The sequence below is a fragment of the Eleutherodactylus coqui genome, chromosome 7, assembly GCF_035609145.1.
Source record: "Eleutherodactylus coqui strain aEleCoq1 chromosome 7, aEleCoq1.hap1, whole genome shotgun sequence".
Classification (NCBI taxonomy): Eukaryota; Metazoa; Chordata; class Amphibia; order Anura; family Eleutherodactylidae; genus Eleutherodactylus; species Eleutherodactylus coqui.
The window spans coordinates 127,555,088-127,581,151 of record NC_089843.1 but is presented as its reverse complement, the minus strand read 5'-3'; the positions used below and the strand labels follow the sequence as shown (position 1 = coordinate 127,581,151).

Sequence of the window (26,064 nt, the reverse complement as noted above, 5' to 3'; positions counted from 1 at the left end):
GTACAGCTACCGTAGGGTGAGTCATAGAGTGTTCTGCATGTGCTGCCGGACTGGGTTAGCATTGCATCATTTAGATAGAGTGCTGCATCATTTCCTTCAGCGCCGGCTATTTCACAAGCCGTACATACATACAAGTAGTGGAGGGATGCTACAGGTACAAGTATATTAAGTACTAGGAAAAGTAAACCATTCACATCCTTCCCCCTCACTTTGTAATCAAAGGAGAAGACGTTCATGACTCTACATAAAACAACGCTTGAAATTTACTTCTAAAATTTGTATTTTTTTGATAAAGCTATTCAAAAACTCAGTCTTTAAAAAAAGTTCCCATTCATCGCTATGTTTTTTTTGGGGGGGGGGGGGGCTCAGATTTCACACCCCACCTTATGGCCTTAAGCAATAATTAATCTACTTAAACTAACCAATGCTTTTTGTTATTCTACATAATTCTTTTTTGGCAGTACTTATAAAGATGACTAGATCGCTTGGGTGGAAGTTTTTGATAAAAAAAAAAAAGAAAAGCTTCCAATAAATGGCCTGGAAAGAGGTTTCAATAAGATAGATGTAAGTGTCTTCCTCCTGGACCAGACACAATAAAGGTCAGTGTTTTCAGTTGTCCGCTATTATAAGCAGCTCTGACATTTTCCAACAGTATTTGGAAAATTACAACGACCACAATTCATAAAACGGCTCCTTGACACTCAGCCAGGCGTGTACTTATAAGTGAACTGAGCCTGAACTAAATTCGGCCTAATTGTTGGTGTAACATGCGGCCTCCATTGACAATGTCCTGATTGCATTGAATTGGTTTTAATATAATTAGCAGCAATATATTTTAACCAAAGTCTGTGGCAGTCTCAATTCTTTACCATTTTTTTGGAAGTGTGCAGAAAGCAGGACTATGTCCCCCAATAAAGGACGCTCTGACAAAAGCAGAACCCTGGAGAATTCAACCCATTCATATTGCTTCAACACTACGTACAACTTGGCAACCCTTTAGTATTACCCCAATGCATATAAAAGAAAACTAAAGCAACTTTGCAAACAGTCTTGATCCAAATTCTCCTACTGTTTTGTGTATACAGCATCTGTTGACCTTTGTGTCCTTATGCCTCTTTCACACGGGTGACAGAGTTATTGCCGCGAGATAAACCGCAGCCATATTGCTGTTCGGTGCGATATCGCTGCGTTTTCTCATAGCAATATTGCGATTTTATGTTGCTAGAAATTCACGCATAGCGCTACAAAGTTGTGCAACTTTGCAGCGCTCTTTTTCTGAGATTTTTGGAAGGGCTTGAAATATAAGCCCTACACTTAAAATAAGCCTTAGCTACATAAAAAAAAAAAACACCTAAAAGGTGCTGTCCGGCTCCATTGCATGTCTTCTGCAGGTCCCCGGCACACTTGTTTGTAGTGTTCCCCCTGCTCAGGGGTTCAAGATCCCCACCTCCAGAAAGCGCTGGCTGCGATTGGTTTTCGAGCGCCGCAGGTCAGCCAATCAGAGCCAGCGGTCGATGTACCAATCACAGCCATTCAATGCGATGGCCATTGCAGGATCACACTACACAAGATTTCTACCCTATAAAAATGGTAAATCTGATTGGTAGCTATGGGCATCACATCTACTATTTATCTGGGCTAGTTTAGTGAGATTTAGTATAGGTTTAATGTTTTTTGTTTTTGTTTTTTTGCAGTGTCATAATTGAGACTTTTAAAAATGCTTCCAGTACTTTCACCATCAGTATACAATTAGTTTGCCAATTTTTTGTATGTTTCTAGTGTATCGGTGGACTAGTGCTTGTTGTGGTGTTACATGACCACAAAACAACTTCCCTACATTTTTAAGCGTTGGAAAGGTGGAGATTTTCAAAGGCAGCTGCAAACAGACAATTTATGGTAAAAGTATACAAAAGGTAATGATGCAACACTGTATAGCTGTAGTACACAAGGAAACATGCTGCCTGATGCAGAAACCAGGAGACCTACGTGGTAATGAAATTTTGTAAGCTCTTGCACCTAAAGAGCATGAGGTTAGTGACACAATAGCTAAAACTTCACATTCTATGAATCATTCTGACTATTCTCAAGGTTGTATATGTTCACATGTGCTACTGGTATTAAGGTAATGCACCAGATGTATTCTACAATTATGTAATGTGACATGACGTGTCCCAATAGGACTATGGTCAAAGAAAAAGTGCGCATTAGATGAGGTATTAATTGGCTCTATAATGATGTGTTTAAAGAGAGGCTCTGAAATGACAACGGGTGTCCCCCAGTATGTATATGGGAGTCCTACAGATTCTGGAATTGATATATTCAGGATGTTACATAACAACTCAACACATTGCTAGTGGGTGCAATTCAACTTCTCTGCCAAAGAGGGTACAGGAGGTTCACTACTTACTGCCCAGTGGGGTAAGTACCAATTTATTTGGCAATGCATATAGTAGGTTACTTCTTGTTTCCTGTTGGGGTTCATTCTTAAAGGGGTTAAGCCAAGTTTAACATTTATTTCCTATCCACTGCATAGGTGGTAAGTGTTTGATTGGTGAGGTCTGACTGTTGGAATCCCTGCTAAGCACAAAAATGGTGGTTCTGTGTTCCCTACTTGAATGGTGTTAAATCAAGTAGAAGCAGTCATGTTTCACCTGATCTCCACCACTTTCACTCCATTCTACACAACAATCTCTGGCAGTCCCATAGAGTTGAATGGAGCGGTGGTGGTCATGCACAACCTGTGCTGCATTCGAACAGGGTGATAGCCCCCCATCAATAACGAGAACAGGTAAGCACTAAATTTGGTTAAGAAGTGTTTAAAAATAAATCAATCAATCACACGATCATATATAGTGGTTTCTCTAAAGACCACCTCTTTGAGAAGACCAACCCCTTACCCAGACAAGATTTCATGTGATGGACTTTCAGTTCCATCTTATATTATGCATACTGGACATCTTGGAGAAGATTACCTCCCTAGAAGAAGACAGCTTTTCAATGCCATTTTTGGTGGTCATCCTAGAGGTTTTACTGTATTGTGAGGGGGCTTATGTTTATCTTTCTCTTTAGATATAAAATCTATATTATGCCTCTGTCAGCGCTGAAATGGTTTTTCACCGAGGCAAACTTTTTTATACTTCAGCTCAAAATATCAAGAGGCTGGCAAAGACCTGGCATACTCCTTGATCTGAAGTCTGACAGCTAGGAATAACATTCATCTGAAACAGTCTGCACAAACAAACACATTCTCAAAGGCTGAGCTTTCTGGGCAATCATGTCATATTCATTTAAACCAACTACAATTACACATATTTCATGTTGTTGTCATACAAACCGAGACAAATTTAGTTAAGATGTGCTTTATTTACCCTACTGTAATTATTCAATCCACTATACCTAAAACAGCAGGTCTACAAAAATCCTTTAATCCGGCAACAAACATTCTAGATTACCATTTATATGGTCATAGGAGAAGAGGTAACACGGAGTTAAAGGGAACCTGTCATCACTTTAAACCACACACAGCGATGGAAGAGTGAAGTGCAGTTATTTCAAAAACTTAGGCTGCTTTCACAACTTAGTTAGGAGTCCGCTCAGGGTTTCTGTCTCTCTGCAGCTCTTTTTGAAGGAGAGAAATAAAAGCAGAAAAACACGGTCAGTATTTTTCCCCCTCCATTGATTTCAATGTGGTTTAATTAAAAAAAAAAAGAGAAGCAAAGTGAAAGGCTTCCGTTTGCCTCTATTCCATCAGGTTTAGGTTATTTTGGATGGATAATTAGCGCAGTCTTTTTGTGGGTATGCTTTCATAAGGAGCCATAACAAACTAAGTTTTTCAAACAACTGTACTTCACTATTCTATCACTGTGTGCGGTTTAGAATTAGAGATGAGCGAGTATACTCGCTAAGACACATTACTCGAGCGAGTAGTGCCTTAGCCGAGTATCTGCCCGCTCGTCTCTAAAGATTCGGGGGCCGGCGGGGGGCGGTGGGGAAGAGCGGGCAGGAGCGGAGGGGAGATCTCTCTCTCCCCCTCTCCCCCCCCCCCCCCCCCCCCCCCCGCAACTCACCTGTCACCGGCCCCTGAATCTTTAGAGACGAGCGGGGAGATACTCGGCTAAGGCACTACTCGCTCGAGTAATGTGCCTTAGCGAGTATGCTCTCTCATCTCTATTTAGAATGCTGATGACAGGTTCCCTTTTTTACGTAGCTTCACTTTCAGCCAATTTATCATACCATATAGCCAATGGCTTAAATAGTTTTTTTATATATATGCATTGTAATTATCAAAATTAATCTTTAATCTGCTGTGTAAGTGATTTAAGATTGCGCTACATTTGGACTTACATTTGAATGTGACCTTGAGAATATTGCAAAATTTGCAGCCTGTCTCAGCTGACAGCTCGCTCTCCCAGCCCCACATATAAATACACATTTATTTCAACAGGGAGTGGAAAATAAGGCGCTATTACACACCTCCAGCAGTATCAAGGATAGGGCAAGTTGAAATACAGTCGAGTTTGCCAATGGGAAACTCCCATGCACATTATAGCATTAGCCCATCCCACCATAAATGGCGGGTTTGGCTTACTTCAGTCTAATGTTTATGGTTAGATTATCATCTATTGTAAAGCTGGAAAAAAGATAACACAATATCACATCATTGACAATATCTGGACAACAACCTCTATACAGGTCACAGAGGTATTTATTTATGTACATAGCGAAACGCTTTCAACAGAAACAGAATATCAGTTACTAAGCTCTGTCATTGGCTGCTGCTGCCTGTGATGCCCTGTATGTGGGCTGCTGCAGCCTGTAAGCGCATCAGAGCGGGGACCCTGAGGGGTCGGTGGGAGACAAGAGGAATGAGTATCAGCTCATTTGTTACGTTTTTCCATAGGAAACCTGTCAGTAAATATTTTACCTTGGACAACCCCTTTAATGTGTTGCTATGAAAAAAAGGAATATATGACTTATATTCTGTTTTTACTAATTAAGGCCAGACACTGACTTATGATCTTTTTAAATATATTTTTATTTTCTGATGGTAGATTCGTTCTTCTATTATCTATGCATGACCATGGGGCTGTCATCTTGTCTGAACTGCAGTTAACAGCATTCAGAGATGTGCTTTACGGAAGCCACATGGACTATAGGAAAATGTAGACTGGAGATGTTCATTGACTTCTATGGAAGACTGTTCTCAGCATGCTCTGTGACTGTGCAAAGGTTATTGTGCAGAGAGGGGGAGGAGGTGAGTTGTGACCATCACCAATTGTAAATAGTGGATCCTGTGTTATCTATATATAGGTGTTACCCTTCAATTTAATCCTGCCTGTAATGATAATGAGATGACTGCTGAGAAGTTATCTTCTGCAGAACACGAAATATCAGGCTATTATTAGGCTCAATGGTGGTTGTGCAAGATTTATATATATATATATAGTTTTTGGCAAAGAAAGCAAATTTTTTTTTTTTTATATATATATATTTAATTTAAAGGTCGAAGTTAAACAACTGCTAATTATGTGTTGGAATATTCCCTTTAAGGGCTCATTCACACAGGGGTATGCAGTTTTTGGTCTGTGAATACATTGTATTCATGGACTGAAACTCCACTTATTCATTGCGTATTTTGAACTTTCCTGTGATTTTTTTTGAGCGTGTAATCACTGCGTATTTATTTACGTACTCCAAAAAAAAGAAACCACGACCAGATCGCATCGATTTTCTGCATATATTTGCATGTATCCTGCGATTTCACTGCGTATTTAGGCACTACATTGACTTCAATGGCCTGTTTCAGTGCATAATAGCACAAAATAGGAAAGACTATTTATAGGAATACCCCAATGCAGACCATTGAGGATTCAGCACTCCATATTACGGCCTCGGTCAAACAAGCTTTTTTTCCCGCACACAAATAGGTGTGCAAGAAGATTGCGTCCATTAGAACTAATGTTTTCCTATGAAAGTGTTCACATGTACGTTTTTCAGAGGCAGAAAATACTTGCACCTGCCAAAGATAGGACATGCCGGTGCAACTCGCATCTAAGAAGGTCCATGGTGCATGTAAAGATCTGTCCTATCTTTGGAGAGTGCTTTCCATAGACTCCTAAGAGAGATGGAAAACACGCACCACGCACCTCCGATCGAGGGAACGGGCTACTTCAAATAGCTGGAATTCATTAGTTCACAACATTTTTTCCACACGCGAGGAGCGATCTTTTTGCACGCCTATTCGTGCGCGGAAAAAAGACTCGTCTGACCGAGCCCTTACATGTGTAAAAAACATGCATGTAATACTGGCCATATATACAATAGTGTCAATGAGCCATAAGTCCCAAAATATCTCAAGGACTCATGTTTGCCTTGATAGGCTTATTTCACACAAGTGCGATCAGACCACATTTCATGGTTTTTGATGCGGGCAGCGGCCCGATGCATCTGACATCCACACCCACGTGTGTTTTGCAGGTAACGATGTTGATTACCTGCAACACGATCAAATTGACAATTAACAGCCACATCTTGTAAAACTGTTGTCACCTGCTAACTTCTTCAGTCATTAATTTGAAGCCGGCGCCCATTGCGTGTGGGTGTGGTGTATTGCCACAAGCAGCGGTCCACACAAGCATCCTTGCTCTTACGGTTCCAACACCCAGATCCCCTACAAGTTCCACTCAGCAAGTCCCTTTTACAGCCCTGTGAAAGTGGCCTTAGTAAGTTTTTCACACATTTGTATTTGTTTTCAATTAAATAGCTAAAAAACCACATTATTTTCTATGATGAAAAATGGTAATATGTAGCAGACTAATGCATCCTAAAAAGTTGGAAATCCCAAAAGGTAATGCTAGCGGAGTTGCTGTGCACCAGATGTCATGGATGCTGATGACTGGTTGAGCGAAGGTTTATATTTCTTGGCAAGCTAAATATTAACATGTTTAGGTTACACTTCTATGAGTCAATACAAAAGCTTAGCATTTCAGCAACAGCCTTCATCATTACCCCTAATTTTGTAATATTATGTACATACTTATACAAATATATGGAAATAATAAAATATATTGTTTTCAATAGATATGTAAACCCCAGAACATACATACTATATCTGTAGAATCAGTTATCTTCTGTGATTGAGGTTAAAAATGGAACCAACAATCGGGATTAGGTCTCTTTTGCACCCCCCCCCCCCCCCCCCCCCCCCCCGTTTTTAAATGCTCGTGTCTCTCCCCTTGGAAGAGCCTGTGTGGTACAGTTCATGCAATTTCATCATACAGGTGGCGCTGCTGACTGAAATCGTAATTTTCAGATGGTCCGAATGAGATCGCATGACCCACCAGAAGAGGAAGACTCCAGGAATTTTCATATAAAGGCACTACTAACCGATTTACATATACTGGCTGGGGGACTAGTTACATAATGAATTAAAAAATGTTTTATTGGAGTAGCCCTTCAATATTTCACCACAGATTTTAATAAAACATCTCTAAAAAAAAACAAGAAAACTATAAAAAGAAGACAAAATGCTGAAGGAAAAGAAAATGCGTTGTATGAAACCAGCGAAAGATCGCCTTCATACCAGAAATATGAATCAACTATGGATGTGTGATTTAGGTTCTTTTTTACAATCTGTTCCGTATCATTCCATTTCCTTATTATATTCCTTTTTGTTTGGGTTTTTGATAGGAGTTTCCCATTTTTCATCAGTATTTGTTCCGTTTTTTTGTCACACAAACAATTGCTTTTGAGTTTTTTTAATGTTAAATTGTGCAAACACAGAGAATGTGCAATAAATTTTAACCCAATTGGGTAAAACTCTATTGGCTAAAAATGGTAGTAATACAGATCAGGTGGAACATGCTGAACATTGAAGAAATAAATCACCATGCACATAGAAAGGTGAATGTAACAGAAATGGGAATAAAAGAAAGTTAAAATAAACAAAAAAGGCGGAATATGGATCCATAATATGTACATGTGTAGGAGCTCTAACTGTACAGCTGGAAACATATGCAATCTTGCTCTGTCTTACATACACTGGCGTAACTAAAGGGGATGCGGTTGCACCCGGGCACAGGAGCCTTAGGGGGCCCATAAGGCCTATATTCTTCATATAGGGAGCCCAGTACTATGAATAAAGCATTATAGAGGGGGGCCCTGTTATAGGTTTTGCATGGGGGCCCAGGAGTTTCAAGTTACACCTCTGCACAGTTAAGGGGTTAAGAGAAGTTGGGGGGCCCCCAAGATAAACTTTTGCACCCGGGCCCATGAGCCTTTAGCTCTGCCCCTGCTTGCATAGTCACAGAGGTGGACAGGTCACTATAAAGCTCAACATAATCCAAGTTGTAGAGATTCATCCTGTGACCTTAGTTTTCCAAAGTTGCCCTACTGTTGCCATCTTCACAACTGAAGACCCTTGGTAAAATGGATGTAATATCATTATCCACTGGTTTCCGTGGTTTTCACATAACCACCATTGCACCCAGTTAATAATAATCCGTATAAGATGCTATATGGATCCACCAGTGTAGATATTTAGTGATGTAACTAGTTTCTGAACAGTTTTTTTTAAACACATTATTCAGAGGGAATGTAGAAGGGAAAGTGGAACGTAATATGTGTAATTAAAATGTCAAATGTAGCCTTACAAAAAAAGCAGATGATATTGATACATGACCTTTCCCAACATTTATGACAGTGAAAGCTATTATGCAGCTTGAATGTGACTATATGCTACACTTGGGGAGATACATTTGTTCCAGATTCTTAATGAGTCTTCTATGTTACAAGGTCTCCAGCATGCAAGTCTTAAGAATATTGTACAGCTACAGTAATAGGCTGGATACACATTGGGGCTCATTTACTAACGCGGTCTAAAAATGTATGCAAACTTAGAAGAGCCAGTCTTAAAATGCATCAGATTTATCACAGCAGATCAGCTGAATGATAAATCTTTCAAACTTTAAGACTGTCTGACAGAACACAGCGTGCGGTCTGTGTTGTCTTCTCTCTAGCTGAACGATGGATTTTAAGCTCACCTTTAAATCATCGTTCAGCCGAAGAGTGAACAATAGTAGCATTTACAATGATAAAGATTATCGCTGATATGACATCATTTAAACAAATTTTGAGCGATAATCGCTGCGTATGCATGGGGTTTTAGGCTGCCTGTACATGAGCGGCATCTGAAGCAGGCATCCACCTCTGGATTCCACAGCAAATACTACGGAAAAGCGTTATTTCCTGCCCACGAGCGGAAATCCATTGTGATTTTCCCCTCACAGGGGAAAAAAAAAAAGAAATTATTGCAGCATGCTCTATTTCTAGGCGAATTCCGTGCGGACGGCTTCCTTTGAAGTCAATGGAAGTCGTCCAACCCGCGGCCCTTCCGCAATCATCAGCCTAGCAACGGCGCGGCATAATCTGTACCGTGAATGCGCGCCGACTGGCACATCCGCAGTACAGAATAAAGAAGAATCCGGACAGGTAAGTGAGGTCACCGGCCAGGCACAGGTCATGTAATAGGAAGAGGGAAATAAGCTGCTGCCAGAAACCTCTGGCAGCGGCTTATCTAACACAAGAACTTAGAATTCCAACATGCCAAATCCTTCGTTCCCAGACATCTGCTTTCAGGGCAGCAGCTAGACACCCTCAAATACATCAGATGGTCGGCCCTTCTATCTTTATAATGTCATGTGAATAAATGGACTGAAGCTGTATATTTTGCATTGTTTAGCTCAATATATACACATGGGTGTTTTGATTGATTAGATATAAAACACATACAATTTCAAGTACACATTAATATATACTTAATCTTTTTATACCATTCCACATTACTGCATCGCGATATATACTGTCATGATTTCTTTCACAGATTTGAGATGGTAATTAGCCCTCTCACACAAAGCCAATTTCTACTTTAGACCTGGCATTCCTTCAAGTAAAGCCACAAGTTAAAAAAAAATAGTATTTGATTTCTGTGTACCAAGTAACATCAAGTCACTGGCAATTAGTAAACCAAAAGCACTAAATTCCAAAGTAAACAAGTTCTAAATCAAAGTAAACCAAACTGTAGAGGCGTCTCAATTCTATAAATAAGAACCAGATCTAATAAGCAATACAGCGCACCACTTATACTTACAGCTTTCCTAAAAGGAGATCACACCCATTCATTTTTTTAACTGAGTGACGTATGTATGTGGCAATAACAATCTTATGACATTCACCGCCTGGTGTATTCACAACGTGATTGCTCTCTTACTCACCTTGACACGTTTTCTGGAATGTATCCTGGACCCGGAAAACCATCATTTCTTCTGGATGACAAAGCGCTTTGAGACAATTCAGAATGTGATTTCCAACTTTCGACCAGTGAACCAACTGGAGGGAATGAGCTCAAATGCTGGAAAGGCTGCTCTCTATTGACAGGTCTGGTTAAAGAGATAGTGCCTTGAGCTCCAATCCTATAATGAAATGACTGTCCACCTGAGTTAACACCAACAATCGAGGGAGGCATAGAGCTCTCTGGAAACAGATTTTCTTCAGCCTCCTGTTTAATCCCCATGGCGAGGCCTTGGCTAGAAAATCCATTACCTTCAAATGATGAAACAGGTGGTCCTAGTATTCCAGATAGGGAATAGTAATCTTTATCATCCATAAAAGTGAAGTATGAGCCATCCATAAATGGAAACGGATTTGCCGATTGGGTCGTTTTAAAGAGAGAACCAGAACAAGTGTTTTTACCTGGCTCTTGCTTTATAGTTGTTGGAAACGTCGTATCAGAAGCAACCTTACCATGGTTTCCAAAACAGGAGTCAATATAAGCGCCATCAGGATCTGGCTTAATGAACTTTATCAAGCTACTTGTACCACTCTCACTAATTTCATTATCCATAGTTTCCATTTTGGGAAATAAGAGTTGCTGAGCAGCTTTGTCTTTAGTATCGGTACTGATATTGGCGGCATCAGTTCGACATTCAGTAGACAAGACAGCAGAAGGAAATCCCAAAGTGTTGTGTGCTGGGCTGCAGATCGAAGACCCCATAGAATTTGCAGCAGGACTAGAAATAGTGGACCTATTATTGACATTGGAAGGACTGGAGAGAGAGCATCTTGTGTTTATATTCCCAGGGCTAGAGACATTGGGCCTCACTGCAATATTTAATGGACTTGATACTGGGGATTTTATACTACAGTGACTCGGTGGGCTTGATATGGGCGATCTCAAACTACTTAATGGACTTGACATAGGGGACTCCACCGTACTAGTATGTGCAGGACTATGTGAAATAGAACATCTATTATCAACATTTGGTGAGCATGAAACAGAAGTTCCCTGGTTAGCTGGACTGTGTACAGTAAAATTTCCAAAGTTGGTGGAACAAGTAGTTGAAGAAACAGAGTCAATTCCAGTAGGGCTACAAACAGAAAGTCCCATGTTGGATGGGCTATTCGTCGTTGAACACTTCTCATTGCAGGACGAGGGGCTCCTTAATGTATTACTATTTACTTTACCATTCATGGAATTGTCAACTTCCAAAATAGAGTTTGCAGATTGGTTTTGGCAGTCTAATGGAAAAGTGCTACAAGCATTTTGCTTGTAAAATTTTACAAAGTGCTCCATATTTTGATAAATATTTCCAGTACCAATCACTCCTTGCTGGTTTTGCTGTTCGTATGCAAATTCGGCATCACGTACTGAATCCATGTATAATCCCATAGACTCTGCTACAGTTGCAGAAAGTTCCTTTGACTCCAATTCAGTCTTAATCTCTTGAGTTAGAACACCAGGACGATTGCCATCTTGCTGCAGGCAAGGGGGGAGAGCTTGTTTCTCTTTACCTTCACTTTCTGTAACATTTGGTGGAAATGCCCCAGGTACGCAACTCACATTTACAATTTCCATGTAAGAGTCAGCACTCTGCTGCCTGGGAGATGACAATTCCATAGGTTGTGGCACCTGACCCCATCGTCTCTCCATATCTGTTCCTTCCTGGAAGCCGTGATAACCTTTGGTTTCCATACCTAGAAAATGTAATAAAAACAGTCAACATTCAACTCTCTAATCTTCTGCTGATAAATCTGACTGTAGTAGGTCTCAATTATATAACAAATATACTATTCTGAAACATTTGCTTAATTGAAAGATCAACTTAGACACTTTTACAATGTATACAAATAAGGCCGCCTGCACACGAGCGTTCCGGATTCCACTCGCAGATTTTCACGCGCGTATGGTACCTAAATGTGTTTGCGGATAGGTGCGGATGCGTGAAAAATCACGCGCGGATATACGCGGATGTGTTGCGGAAAAAAACGCGCAGAAAAATTCGGAAGACACCCTTATTGTAAACCCAACCCCTAGAGAACTGCCCATTCCCTGGAAAACAGCTTAAAAACCAACACCCAGACTCCGTTTTGTCCCTCTTGCTTGTGTGAGCACTGTTAAATTATTCTGGCAACATGTTTTCACCCGGTGAGCAGATGTCTTTGTGGGCATGGTTGATCCATGTAACTTTTTTCGGACGTACTGCGGTAACGGAGGAGGAAGAGCCCCCCAGGAAAAAAAGGAGGTACTGGGTGCACCCTGGCTGGTGTCTGCTGGCTGCTCTCTGGTAGATGAGGGGACTGAAAGGACAGATCTGCAGTTGAAATGTGCCTGTGAAGCTCTGTGCTGTGTGTTGGGACGCCTCCTACCATGCCTACTTCCTGTAGTCATAGCAACCAGTGACTCCATCCGCAGCTGCACTCCGGATGTACTGCGTGAAAAAACGCACCCATTCACTTGTATTGGAGGCTTCACGCGCAGAATCCGACCCAAATTAGAACAGGTCGCAGATTTTTTCACTCGCGTGAAAAAACGCGATACACATCCGTCCGTCTGGGGACAACTGCGGATCCTCATAGGAGTATATTGGCTGCGGTCTGGGGCGGATTATGTGCCTAAAATCACGTGCTTGAAATTCTGCTCGTGTGCAGGCACCCTAACAGTGATATGTTGTAAATATGTTGCGAGTTACGGTGCACATTTGTAAAAACCTCTATGCTGCTTTATGATGTAAAAAAGTCACTTTTTTGTGCAAATGGGCATTTGCACAAACATTTGTAATTTCTTAGCTTTACCCACGGGCTTTTCGGAAAGTGAATGTGGCTTTTGGGTGAGAATGTGACCATTCCAAACCGGCAGATTTATGTATAATTTACACCAGAAACAGGAATAAATTATACCAGAAATCTACACCAGGTTGGTCTGAGAAGGTCCTGGGATGCGCTGCATACATGAAGAGTTGTGCGCCGCTTCATGTACTCAGTGCGCGATGTGCTGGGGGAAATCATGTTTAGCCCAGTGTTGCAAATGCGGGCTTATTACATTTCCCCCTTTGTATGTATAGAGCAGACTTACATGATGATATAAAGCAGCTATAACAATGAGAATCAGAGAGGATCAGTTAGCTGTCACTTTTAGTCCGCCTTCTGGGGGAATTCTGCCATGTAATAACCACAATTTCGCAAGGGCCAAATCTGCACCTAAAGGCCTCGGTCAGATGATCGCGTCTATTGGAACCAATGCTTTCCTATAGAAGCGTTCACATGAACGCTTTTTAGATGCGCAAAATACTAGCATCTGCCAAAGATAGGACATGCGAGTGCAACTCGCATCTAAGGACCATGATGCGCACAAAGATAGGACCTGACCGATCTTTGGAGCATGCTTTTCATAGACTCCTATGGGAGCTGGAAAACACGCACCACGCACCTCTGATCGTGTGAACAAGCTGCTTCAAATAGCTGGAATTCACCAGTTTTTTTTAACAAATGCAAGTGATTCCTCACATATCATTTCAGCACCATATGAAGATTTCTAAAATCTCCTTCCCATAGCTTATACTGTAAATTCTGCACAATTTCCGCAGCGATTCCGCTAGCAGTAATTCCACAGCGTTTATGGTCTATGTGAAGGCAGCCTTAATATTCAGGCCAAACATGACCAAATAGTTCTAGTTTCTTTTTTAGAGACTGGATGGATACATTGTACCAAATTTCATTTTAGCTTCCTTTAGTAAGTATCTGATATTCCACTTAACACAAGTCACTGAATGTAAGAAGAAAGAAACTGCAAAACCATCATTAGCGTTTATTACCCTGTGAATGAATACAACTAATTGCAGTATTAATTGGGGGTTGACACTGTCCACTAACCTACGGTAATTTCTGCAAACTAATATATCTGAAGTAGTCTACAATACTCAAGACTTAATTCGGCCGCTGAAAATGATTTAAAACAGAACTTAGCCGCTGTTCACACCATGATTTGTGTTGTTTGCCGGCATCCACTTTTGATGCAAAGCAGTTTGGCAAGCATTTCAATCCTGAAAGGTTATGTCCACCTTCACAACCAATTACAGTTTTATCCTTCCAATGCATCTAAAAGAAAAGTGCTACTTTTTTTTTAATTCCTAAGAATTAAAAAGGTTTTAATTTTGCGTTTGAAGCTCCTATCCAGGTCTATGTGTTCCCATGGTAACAAACAACTAACCCTGTGCAATGTGACATTGAAGTCATATTGGCATACGTTTGGTAACTAAGCAAGACGTAGGAGGGAGATGGATGCAATATCACTGCAGGATCAGATTACACAGGGATAGTTGGTTGCGTTACCGTGGAAATATATAGGCCTGCGTGGGAGCTTTTCCACAGTCAGGATATGTTCACGAGGGGCAGGTTTGTTGCAGAAATTATTGAGACTGTCCTATTCAACTGAATGGAGATTGCAGATATTCATGCACTTGCAGCGGAACACAGAATGGAAATGGTTACATCTGTGTCATGTGGACCATTATGGGCATTGTGCTGATGATCATGCAAACATTCATTCTCAATCATTGCCACATGTAAACATAGCAGCGATCAGCCAACAAACAAGCGAATGCTCATCTTAGGGCAGGAAATCTGCCCATGTAAAAGGACCATAAAAATATGGTTCTTCTGCATAGATTAAGCCACGCCAGAAATCCTCAGCCGAGCTGTGGATTTCTGCCCCAGCCATGCGCATGTATGGCTGAACATGGATTTACCCTTTACAATGGGGCAAATCCATGTACGGAATTCCCGATGCAGATTCCGCACGGATACGGCAAGGAATCCCCCTCAAGAAGCGTCACTTCTTTTTCCCCACATTGATTTGAAATCTATGTGCAGAAAAAAAAATCTATGCTATATAGAATATGGCGCAGATTCCCATAAAAAGTACTGGGATGCAAATTTAATATAAAATCTGTGCAGACTATGCGGCAAATAAGTGGCAACATTTTGCTGTGTGAATATCCCCTTAGAGAAGACATATGCACAATGGGATACTGATCTGTCATTTTTAGCAGAATGCTTCTTATTTAGATGTATGCTTAATAAAAATACTGATGAAATGTTTCATTCAGTTTATAGATATTACGGCCACTAAAACCGCTCCACTATGCCAGTAACCAGCAGCACACCTGACGCCGTCCAGCAAGTTAGTGGCAGCTCACCACGGCATGTCGGAGCCTTTCACAAGTGCCTTGTTGGATCAAGTCATTACATCTAGGTTCTTGATCATGAAGCTGCAGGTATGTGTATACGTTTCATTCAACCTTTGAAGCCCTGCGGAATAAGTTGGCGCTATACAAATGAAGATTATTATTCTACCTTACCCATATCTGAACAGTTTTCCACTATAATCACTACTCCATTCTTTTTTCTTCCAGGCAAGGCGTATATAGCTGAGAACGGCTTTTATAAGATTTATGGTGGGAATACATGAATTGGCTCATTCAAACTCTGCATTTTAATATGTTAAGCTGTCCCCCTGAACTGACTGAAAACAAGAGTACAGGGTGTGAATAATGCCACTGGCGCTAAATGTATTGTATCTTCCAGGACTTTGTCTGTCAAGCTTAAAACACATAAAACTACATGTGAACTGCAAAGTCCATAGAGTATCAACAGGTCGATTCACCATAACTGAGTTGTAACACAGCGTTTTTGCAGCTAGTCAGGGTGGCAGCACCATGCCACAGGCCAGAAATGAGTTTTAAGGAGCACCCAATAAAACCTTATCTTGCCACTGATGGGCAACAGCAAAGTCACAAACACTATCTTTGGAAAGTACTGTCAGAAGTCTATGTTAACCTTATGGCTGCTGGAAAGAGCTGTATAAACCTTCATCTTCTGAGCTTCTGTGTAATGTATCAAAAATTCAACATATGCTTCATTGGCAATTCCTAAGACACCTTTATATGATTAGTGGTGGCAGAATGAATGTCCGACTATATGGTAAGATGATCAATTCCTTGCATCTGCACACGAGTCAAGTATGCCGAGAGTGCATTATTATGCAAGAGTTAGCAGTTCTTGCAAAAACATGTAAAACATGAACTCCTTAATGTATTTAGCGCTGCTGCATGTAAGTCTTTAACCTTTACACAGTGTCGTAGAACAGTATGAGCTCTGTATTGCAGAGCTGTGCTGTGAAATATTAGGGTGAGGAAAAGTCAAAAAGATTAATGAGCCATGCTAATTAATATTGTTCTGTTTAGCAAGTCGGTTAAGGTACTAGCTTTAACATTTTACATTTCTAAACTGGAAGACATTGAAAGAAAAGCTAAAAGTTTTCCATCTTCACGACTCCAATTCAAGTGTAGAGATTCTTCTTAAGGTTGTGGAGCCCCTTAACAAGCCCCGATACACCCCAAGAAATACGCTACTACCACAGCACATGGGACTTTTAAAGTCTATGTATGTCTGAGCCACAAAGATCAGATTCAGGCGGTTTGATACTATGTATCGCTTCCTATTGGAAACAGGCTTTAAAATGAATACATAATATATGAACAGCAATTTCCAATCATTGCTGCTGTGTGTAATATTATCAGGAGAAAAATCACAATGTAGAGAAGGTAGTTCAATACTCCAGCCCAGCAGCCATGGCACTGTGCTTTACTTATGAGGTCTGACATTTGCACCTGCTCCCTACCTGCATTAATTCCTACTTGGCATTTGTTCTCCTTCCTCCCCCCTCCTATCTATTTATCCGATTTCCTATATCCTCCAGGTGCAGTAGGTACAGTAGTGGAGAGAGATTAGCACTAGTTTGTAAACACCAGACCTGGCATTAGTCTGCCATGGTATACCCAGAGGTGGAAGCAGCATCAGTACAGGAAGGTCTGACAGCACCAGACATGACAGTATTGCACATGTTGCTTAGTGCTCTCATGCTCACACAATGCTCCGAGTTACATAAGACACTAGGACACTTTTTCGCTGCTCACAGACCACAACTCTGTGCATAGAAATGGTTAAGCACTAGGTCTGTCACATGGCAAGTGCTAGTTGGACCCTGCCCTGCTCCTCTCTCATTGACACTCCTTCAGTGATCTCAGCCATCTCACTGGTTCAACTGACCTGTCAGTTATGAGGAGGGTGGCATGACTGATATTAAGTTGCTGCGACACAAATGATAACCCCTTACACGCCAGATAGAGTGGAAAACTGAGATCTGTTTGCTTTCCAGTGTGAAAAGTACAAGTTTAATCCGGCAGTGGAGCAGAGGAGAGTTATGCAACAACTGAGAGTTGGCAAAGTTACACTCCAAAAGGAAGTGCACAGGCTGGGATATATTGATCTCCAGAAGAGATAAATGTTACATGTACGTAGAGAGACAGCAATGACCTCTGAAAATAGAGCAGATATTAAGAGCATATTTGTATAAAGAGAGAGCAATGTTTATGCAATCTACCACCTATGTGATGTTTATACATCAATCGTCTAAGATCTACAAATCTATGATGTATCTACGTCAACTATTGTATTTGCATATTTGGAGTTTAGTAACAAGATGATTTATTTGATATGTATCCCATTCGGCATATACTAAACATAACAGTAGCATTCTTTCTTGTCAGTACCCCAATACATATTTCATCCAGTAATGATACTTTTATCACCCCTGTCACACCCAGAAAAAAACTAATTCCATGTACGCTGCATCATTCTAAGAAAAGCAGATCAGGTTATTGGAAGGTTATTTGGAAATCCACTACTGACCTAGCAGGTATAACAAGGAATATAGAAAAGGGCAAAGATGATTTAAATGAAAACACTGACAGTCTCTAGGAGACCGTGCTATGAGCTCCACCTGCACCACACTGAGCCACATAGGCCTGCAGCTATTTGGCATGCAGCCTGGTGCCCTGTGTGGTTTATTCAGCACTACCTGGCAAAGCATCATTCTGTATCAAGTTCAAACCCACTCTCTACTTGTTTGCAATAATGCATGACATACACGTATATAGAGAGGACTGGAAATTTCCATAAATTCACAACACCTTACTTGCTAAGTTTAAGACAAAACAAAACTGGCAGATACTTTAACATTGGCATCAGGTGCAATTATTTACCATACTGATTGCAGGTTGGACTAAGGGCAAAGGGCACCATGGTGCATCGTACCTATAACTAGCCATACAACCGGACGTGCAGATATAGCAACTGTTAACATGACTGGCGCATGCTGATAACGCGATTTACAGCATTGTTGTGGAGTTACTAAAACACACTCAATGTCAAGCTAATATTTGCTACATCTGTACAGCCAACACCCCCATCAACATTAGACTGCATAGTCTGCTGAAGATGGCCAATAACACAGGCACTCCAGTATTGCAATACAAATGCCCTTGGACCAGCTCTAGTGGCACATGCCCATTTTGCTTGTCACTGGGCCAGCACGCCCGTAGACAGGTGCCCCTATCTAGATGACTGTCTTGAAAAATTCAACATGTCTGATTCATTTAAATCCACAGATTTCTACAAGGCTGTTACCATCCAGAAATAATCATTTAGGACACTAATTACAGTCGGTTTGGGTTTTGCAGTTGTAGGCTTTCCCCTTAAAATAGTAGATCCGATTGTAAAATATTATCACGCAGAATGTGATGACACTGTAGCACGCACGGTGTAATGTGACTGTCACTCATGGAAAGTTACGTGGATGGCACATGAAAGTGACCTGAGTCACCGGTATTTATATTCATACTCTATGTAATTGGGCGGTGACAGGTCTTGGGAGAAAAAAAAAAGTTATTGAAAGCCTGTAGGCTGTTTCCAAAAACTAAATATGAAGTAGGCTTGCAAAATAGTAATTAACAATAATAATATTATTATTAGTGGGGGGGGGGGGGGTTAAAAAATACTCCTGGAAACTTGTATCATTTTATTCTGCCCATCATATAAAAATGGGGGGGGGGGGGGGGGGAAATAGGCATTAAAAAAAAGTGCATTGAGGAGGTGATTAGCAACAATGTAGCATCCCCGATGCCAGGGGGCACATCTGTATATAGCACACAGGGAGCTGCCTATAGCCATGTTGTGTCTGAGACTGCGTCTGGCTGCTCACATACCCTCCACCATGCCTGCCCCCTCCTGATGCCAGGGACATGTATGTCACCCCTCGGGGGGAATGAATGGAGCGCAGGAGTTGGCGGCTACTTTGGGGAGTCTAGTAAGTAGTGCGGGTGGTGAGGAGTTAATCGCCGCCGCCGCCCGGACTTTGCTCCGTTCCCCACTCACCTTTCTATGACATGGTAGGAGGGCGGAGGTCGTGCAGCTTCTCCCTCCCGAGCAGGTAGTAATCCCCGGTCACCGGCGAGCACCGAGCCCAGCAGTCAGCAGGAGGTGACAGCTCCTCCAGCAACGTGTCCAGTCACACCCTCCAGCCACAGACGGGGGAGCCCGGGTGTCTGGGGCAAGGTCACCCCACATACAAGCCCCGGCACCCTCCGCAGGGGGAGCTGACCGAGTTGGAAAACTTTTGCTCCTTTCCGTCTGTGAGCCCCGCCGTCCTCAGCCCCGCGCGTCCAGCCTGTCACATTCCCCCGTTCCCCGGAGCTGGTGGCTGCTGTCTGGCAGCTGCTGGAGCGGGATACAGCCGGGCTTGGACTCTGCGGGGACGGCTATGGGCTGCGGACCGGCGCCTCCAGAGGAGTGTGAGCGCTGACAGCAGGCGCGGTGTGCAGCCCGGACAGCAGCAGCAGCAGCAGCACAGGGGAAGCGGCAGCGGCTGAGTGACAGCAGACTGAGCACCGTGCTGTCTAGCTCCCATGCAGAGAAGAGCTGTGATGTCAGCGTGACATCAGCGCGTCACATGACCTGGCCGTCACGTGGGACGGCGAGCTCCCCCGGCCGTCTGGCTTGTGTCTGAGAAGGCGGCGGGCTGCTGTACTGTACCGAGCGCCGCACACCTGAAGGGGAACGGCGGGTTTACAGGCAGCAGGACCCGCCGCCCATAAGCTGTAGGGGCAGGAGGGGATGTGTGTCAGGAGGGAGCTGCTAAAGGCAGTGCTGAAAATGTCATGCTGGATGCCAGGCTGGGCAGGAATGGACGGGTTGTAGCTTTATGTTTTAGCAATGAATACAATTAGCCGGAGATGTTTTATGGGCGTTTCAGCTTAGTTCACGTCATTTCGATGCTTTATAAAGCACAGGTGAGCGGCGGCGGCGCACCTGCGGAGGGGCAGTTCAGGGGTTTCAGCTCTCTGCTCCGTTTTTGGAGGCGAGAAACTGAAAACGGAAAAAGGCGCATCTGTTTTTTTACCCCTATTGAATTCAATGAGGTTTCAAAGAAATGGAAAGGAAACGGAAATGATTGTGTTTGCTTCTTTTCAAGTAGATTAGTTTTTTGGCGCAGTCTGCGGCATTATTTTTCCGTAAACATGACAGAGATCTTGTAATCTGGAGCCTTTCTGATTGTTTACCATTTTTTTAAAAATCCCATTAAAATTAATGGGGAAAAATATATATTTTTTTATTTTATTCCAGTTTGCTCCAAAAACGGAGCAGCGAGAGAATCCTCAGCCGCAGGCGTGAATCAGCCTGCCAGGAGCCGCTGATCTTGTGCCTTAAGGACCAGGCCATTGTTTTGTATTGTCACATTGCAGTAGCTATAGCCGTACAACGGATTGGTTTTTTGGGGTACATGTAGTGTGTTGTATAACTTTTATTACATTTTTGGGGTGGGGGGTACAGATAGGAAAAACATCCAGAAATTCTGCCATTGTTTTGGGGTCTTGTTTTCAAGGCATTCACCATTTAGTACAAATAAGATCACTTTCTCATCTGGAACAGAGCGATTACCGCGATGCCAGATGTAAAAAAATATTTTTACCTACTTTAGGGCTTATTCAGACGGGCGTATATCGGTTGGGTTGGCTGTCCCTCTCTACAAGGGGAGGAGGCGGGCCGGGAGCAGTGCACTGAGCTCCCGCCCCTCTCCACTGCTTGCAGTGGGAGGGATGGGGCGGAGCTAAGTTCCACTCCTCCTGCCCCCTCCCATTGCAAATAGTGGCGAGGGGCATAGAGGGGGCGGGAGCTCAGTGCACTAGCTCCCGGCCCGCCTCCTCCCCTTGTAGAGAGGGACAGCGTATATCGGCCAGGCGTGAAAACCCAACCGATATACGCCCGTCTGAATAAGCCCTTAGTACAATGAAAAAATTTAAAGAAAAGCAATTGATTCTCCATCGCCGCATTCTAAGACCCATAACATTTTTATTTTTTCCACAACGGAGCAATGAGAGGTCTTGTTTGTTGCAAGAAGAGTTGTAGTTTTTATCGGTACCATTTTGAGGCGCGCGTGATTTTTGGATTGCTTTTATGTACGTTTTTTAAGAGACCAACAAAAGATAAATTGCTATTCCAGCATTACTTTTTAAGGGCTCTTTCACACAAGACCTGTTTGAGCGCTCAGATAGCCGCACTAAAACAACGCGGCTATCTGAGTGTTAAATCGCATGAATGCATAGAAGCCGCAAGAACCTCGCAGCTGCTATTAGCAAGATTAGCTCCCCCTCCCTTTGCCAGCCAGCTCCCATAGGAGTCTATGGGAGCCGTGGGCGCTGCACTGTCAAAAGATGGGACATGTTCTATCTTTTGAGACGAGAAATCTAAAAAAAAGAAACATGATTTTCTCGGAGTGTCAAAAAAAATCGCTCATCTGAAAGAACCAATGGGTACTTTTAAATGAGATTTTTTTTTTTGACGCACCTAATTGGCGCTAAAACAGCGCTTGTTTAAAGAATCCTAAGATTATTTTTACAACATTCACCATGGAAGTTAAATAACAATATTTTCTTTGCTTGCATTGTTATAAACTTAATACCTATTATGTGTTTTCTTTGTATTTTATCCATTTAAAATAGGTTTTTGTGGGACAAAGTATGTGTTTTTTAATTTAAAGTAAACTTTATCAAATTTTATTAATACTATTTTTTAGTTCCTGAAGGGGACTTGAAGATGCGATCGTTCAATTACTAGGATAGTAAACTGCAGTACTTATGTAGCGCATTCTACTAAGCCTATGATAACAGCCTATTAGACTCTGTGGGAGGCGGGGCCTAATAGGCTGAGTTACATGGTAGACATGGAGGCCTTTGTCAGGCTTACAGCTGCCATGAGAACCAGTTGGTACTCTCCAATCTCATTGCAGGATGCAGTGGGATTCTGTCACTCATCAACTGCTTACATGCTGCAGTTGCTATTGATTGTGGCATGTAAGAGGTTAAACTGTCAGGATCTGAGGTTACTCCATTCCTGGCCATTAAGACTATAATTAAGATAGGAAGCTTGTGCTGCTGTTAGACTAAGGTAAAATGAATTAACAATCATGATCAACGCTACCCTTATGTCCCACAGCAGCACAACCAGGGGGATCTCGCAAGTAATAACCCTGTAGGGAGAACCCTCATGCATGGGGGAACTCAGAATTGACTGTCCAAGAGCCATCTTCTCCAAGAACCCAAATTTCAACCTAAAATGTTTCCAAGCTGCACGGCAAACCTGATTCCAGTTGGATCAGATTTTACTTAGCCCGCAAAGTGGACACTGCTCTAGTAGTGTGGGCTATAGCAAAATTAGGTGGCTAAAAGTGAACCATATTAAAGGTTGCTGTGCTTCATCTATTTGGGTTAGGTAAGTGGCTTTTAAGTCTTATTTCTGTTCATTAAAAGAATGAATAAATTCTCAACCTTCCTGATCTCTTTTTTAGCTGTATAGATTTTGACAACTTGATAGATCTAGGGCAGCGTCTCTCAAATTGTCCTCCGTGAGCATCAGTCAGGGGCTCCAACTGAGGCACCGTGGTGGTGAACCTATGGCACGCGTGCTGACGGCTGCTCGCCACTGTAGGAACAACACCAAGCAGAGGAGGAGCGGCGCTGACTGCAAGGAGAAGGTAAGTATATGGGTTGGGGGGCTATTATTACTGGAGCAACTGTGGGGTTAATATTACTGTGGGGGATAATATTTCTGAGGTTGTTAATATTATTTCTGGGGCTTATGTGGGGTCACTATTACTACTGGGGACACTGTGGGGGTCACGTTTACTACTGGGGCCACTGTGGGGTTACTGTTACTACTGAGACCACTGCGGGGGTCACTATTACTATTGGGGCCACTGTGGGGGTCACTATTACAACTGAGGTCACTATGGGGGTTACTATTACTACTGAGTCCACTGTGGGGGTTACTATTACTACTGAGGCCATTGTGGGGGGATGCTATTACTACTGAGGCCATTGTGGGGTCACGCTATTACTACTGAGGCCAATGTGGGGGTCACCATTACTACTAGGGCCACTGTGGGGATCACTATTACTACTGGGGCCACTGTGGGGGAGATATTACTACTGAGGCCACTGTGGAAGAGGGAGATGCTATTACTACTGAGGCCACTGTGGGGGATGCTATTACTACTGAGGCCACTGGGGGGATGCTATTACTACTGAGACCACTGGGGGGAACACTATTACTACTGGGGCCACCAACATAGGGGGTCACTATTAGGGCTCAGTCAGACGGGCGTTTTTTCGCGCGTTTTGCGCATGCGCATGCGTTTCGCGCATATATAGAACCAATAGTTCGCTATGATATCGGTCACATGTCCGCTTTTGCGAAAAATTATAGGACACGACGATTCGCAAATCGCGCCTATCTGCGTTCGCCGTTTTATGTGCGCACCGAAATAATTTTTTTCGCCAGTCAGACGAAGTTTCATGCGCATTTTGATGCGCACGGCGATTTTTCTCCGGTCAGACGGGCGTTTTGCAGCGACGATAAACGCGGGTAGGTGCAGAGTTTTCCCGCGATTTTTCGCCTCCGGTCACGCGATTTGCGCATGCGCATCCGACATGCGATGCGCAAAACGCGCGAAAAAACGCCCGTCTGACTGAGGCCTTACTACAAGGGGCAGATTTGCTGTGGAATTTTCAGTAGCTGTAGCAGCAAAGTAGATGAGATTTTGAAAATCTCATCCACACACTGTGGAAAAAAACTGCACAAAATCTGTGTGGATATTGACATGCAGTGCGGGATTTATTTCCGCAGCATATTAATTTTAAATATAATGTATACCAATTGCCCATCCAATGTTCCAGCATTACTCTCTGTTTTTTTTTATTTAAAAAAAAAACGGCCCTCTCCTTTTTATAACGACAGAGGTAAAAATCATATGTTGTGATAAGCCACACCCCTAACCCCTCCCTTGACTACACCCTCTGTCCCGCTTTGGGGCTCCATGAGAAACCTTTTGCTTCAAAAAGGGCTCCATTGCTAAAAAAGTTTGGGAACCTCTGATCTAGGCAATGCAGATCACAGTGTTCCTGAGGGGAAGGCTCAAAAAGAGCATTTGAAGGGAGATCACCTGATTACAGCTAACCAATAAGGAGACTTTGACAGTAACCTCAGCAAGACCCTGTCAGAGAGGAATCTGTAGTAAGATCCACAGATGACAAGTCTCTTATAAAGTTGGCAGATGTGGCCAGGAGGATGTAACCCTTTAAGAATAATTATCTATGTTGAACCTTCAACAGAGGTCCAAGGGAGATTAGCAAAAAAACATTTTTAGGACTGAACCCAATTCCCTCTTTTGTCACCTGACTGAGAATGGTAGATATCCTGATCTAGACCCCTCTTAGGGTCATTTTCATTTTAGCCTCTAGGGCCAGGACTTAATTTGAGAATGCAAGTTTCCATCCTAGCATACAGCTTTCCTGGTTATTCTCACCAAGGCTTCTAGAGCTAAGACCTATTTAGCTATAGATCTGAGGATGGTAGGTCCCATTCTTGCAAACACTTTTATGCTCCTTCTCATCAAGGCCTCTAGGGCCAAGGCCCATTTACCTATAGGTCTGAGTATGGTAGGCCTTATTCTTTTAGACAGTTTCCTCTTCTATGCCCCAACAAGATCATCCTCACTTCCTTTAGGAGGAACTGTGATTGAGTGCCTGATTGATGATATATAGGATAAACATCAAGTGTCCATTTTTACTTTGACAGCTCTCCCTGTAATATGGGGAGCAAATTGTAGAGTGCTCTGTAAATAGCTCTCAGTTTTCTCAGATTAAATATCAAAGAGCTCTCCTCCATAGTCCAAGTGCCTCACACTGGAAATTTGTGTAGATGGGTTTCCTAACGTAGTTGGGATGTATCAGTAGTCAACAGGATCCAGCAAGGCTGGACTGTGGACTTCCCATCTACCAGCTGGCTCTGTCATTTTGAAGAAGCAATGAACTTTCAGTGACAGGTAGGATTTGTTGTCCAACTCTCGTGAGTTATGGTTGCAGATGTACAAGACCCCTTCTTGTATAGGTCATAAGTGCTGGTAGATTTAGACCTGGACTGTAACAAGGTCTTAATTCTGTATCACAAAAGCTCTCTGGATTATGAGAGCAGCTGGTCATTTATCAAGTTGTCAAGTTAACTCTTGACCGGATTTGGCAGAGTTGAGTGTTCCAAGACACCAGGTTCTGCACTGGTGGAAGTTTCCAATAATCTCCTCGACTTGTGTATATGAGTTGGGTGAACCATGACCCCTTTGGCCAGTATGGTATGAGGGCTATTACCATGACCTAGTCTTGGCTGATTTTCATCAATATACTTGGTGTCAAGGAAAACTGGAGGCAATATATTGGCCAGTCTGAACGTCTAAGGGATGGACAGGCATCTGCTACCAAGGAATTGTCCCCCTGATAAAGG

At 42.6% G+C, this 26,064-nt stretch overlaps 1 protein-coding gene across 2 annotated transcripts in view; it reads right to left on the bottom strand.

Moving 5' to 3' along the window:
• The window catches only part of NR3C2 (nuclear receptor subfamily 3 group C member 2), a 296,242-nt gene extending 276,095 nt beyond the window's left edge, over positions 1-20,147 (bottom strand). For both annotated transcript variants that reach the window (XM_066573661.1, XM_066573662.1), the window contains exons 1-2: positions 19,609-20,147; positions 10,272-12,030 (exon numbers count right to left, since the gene is read on the bottom strand). In XM_066573661.1, coding sequence (XP_066429758.1) covers positions 10,272-12,028 — 1,757 coding nt within the window. In that variant the 5' untranslated portion in view covers positions 12,029-12,030; positions 19,609-20,147. The remainder of the gene's footprint in view (positions 1-10,271; positions 12,031-19,608) is intronic.
• Positions 20,148-26,064: the final 5,917 nt, after the last annotated feature.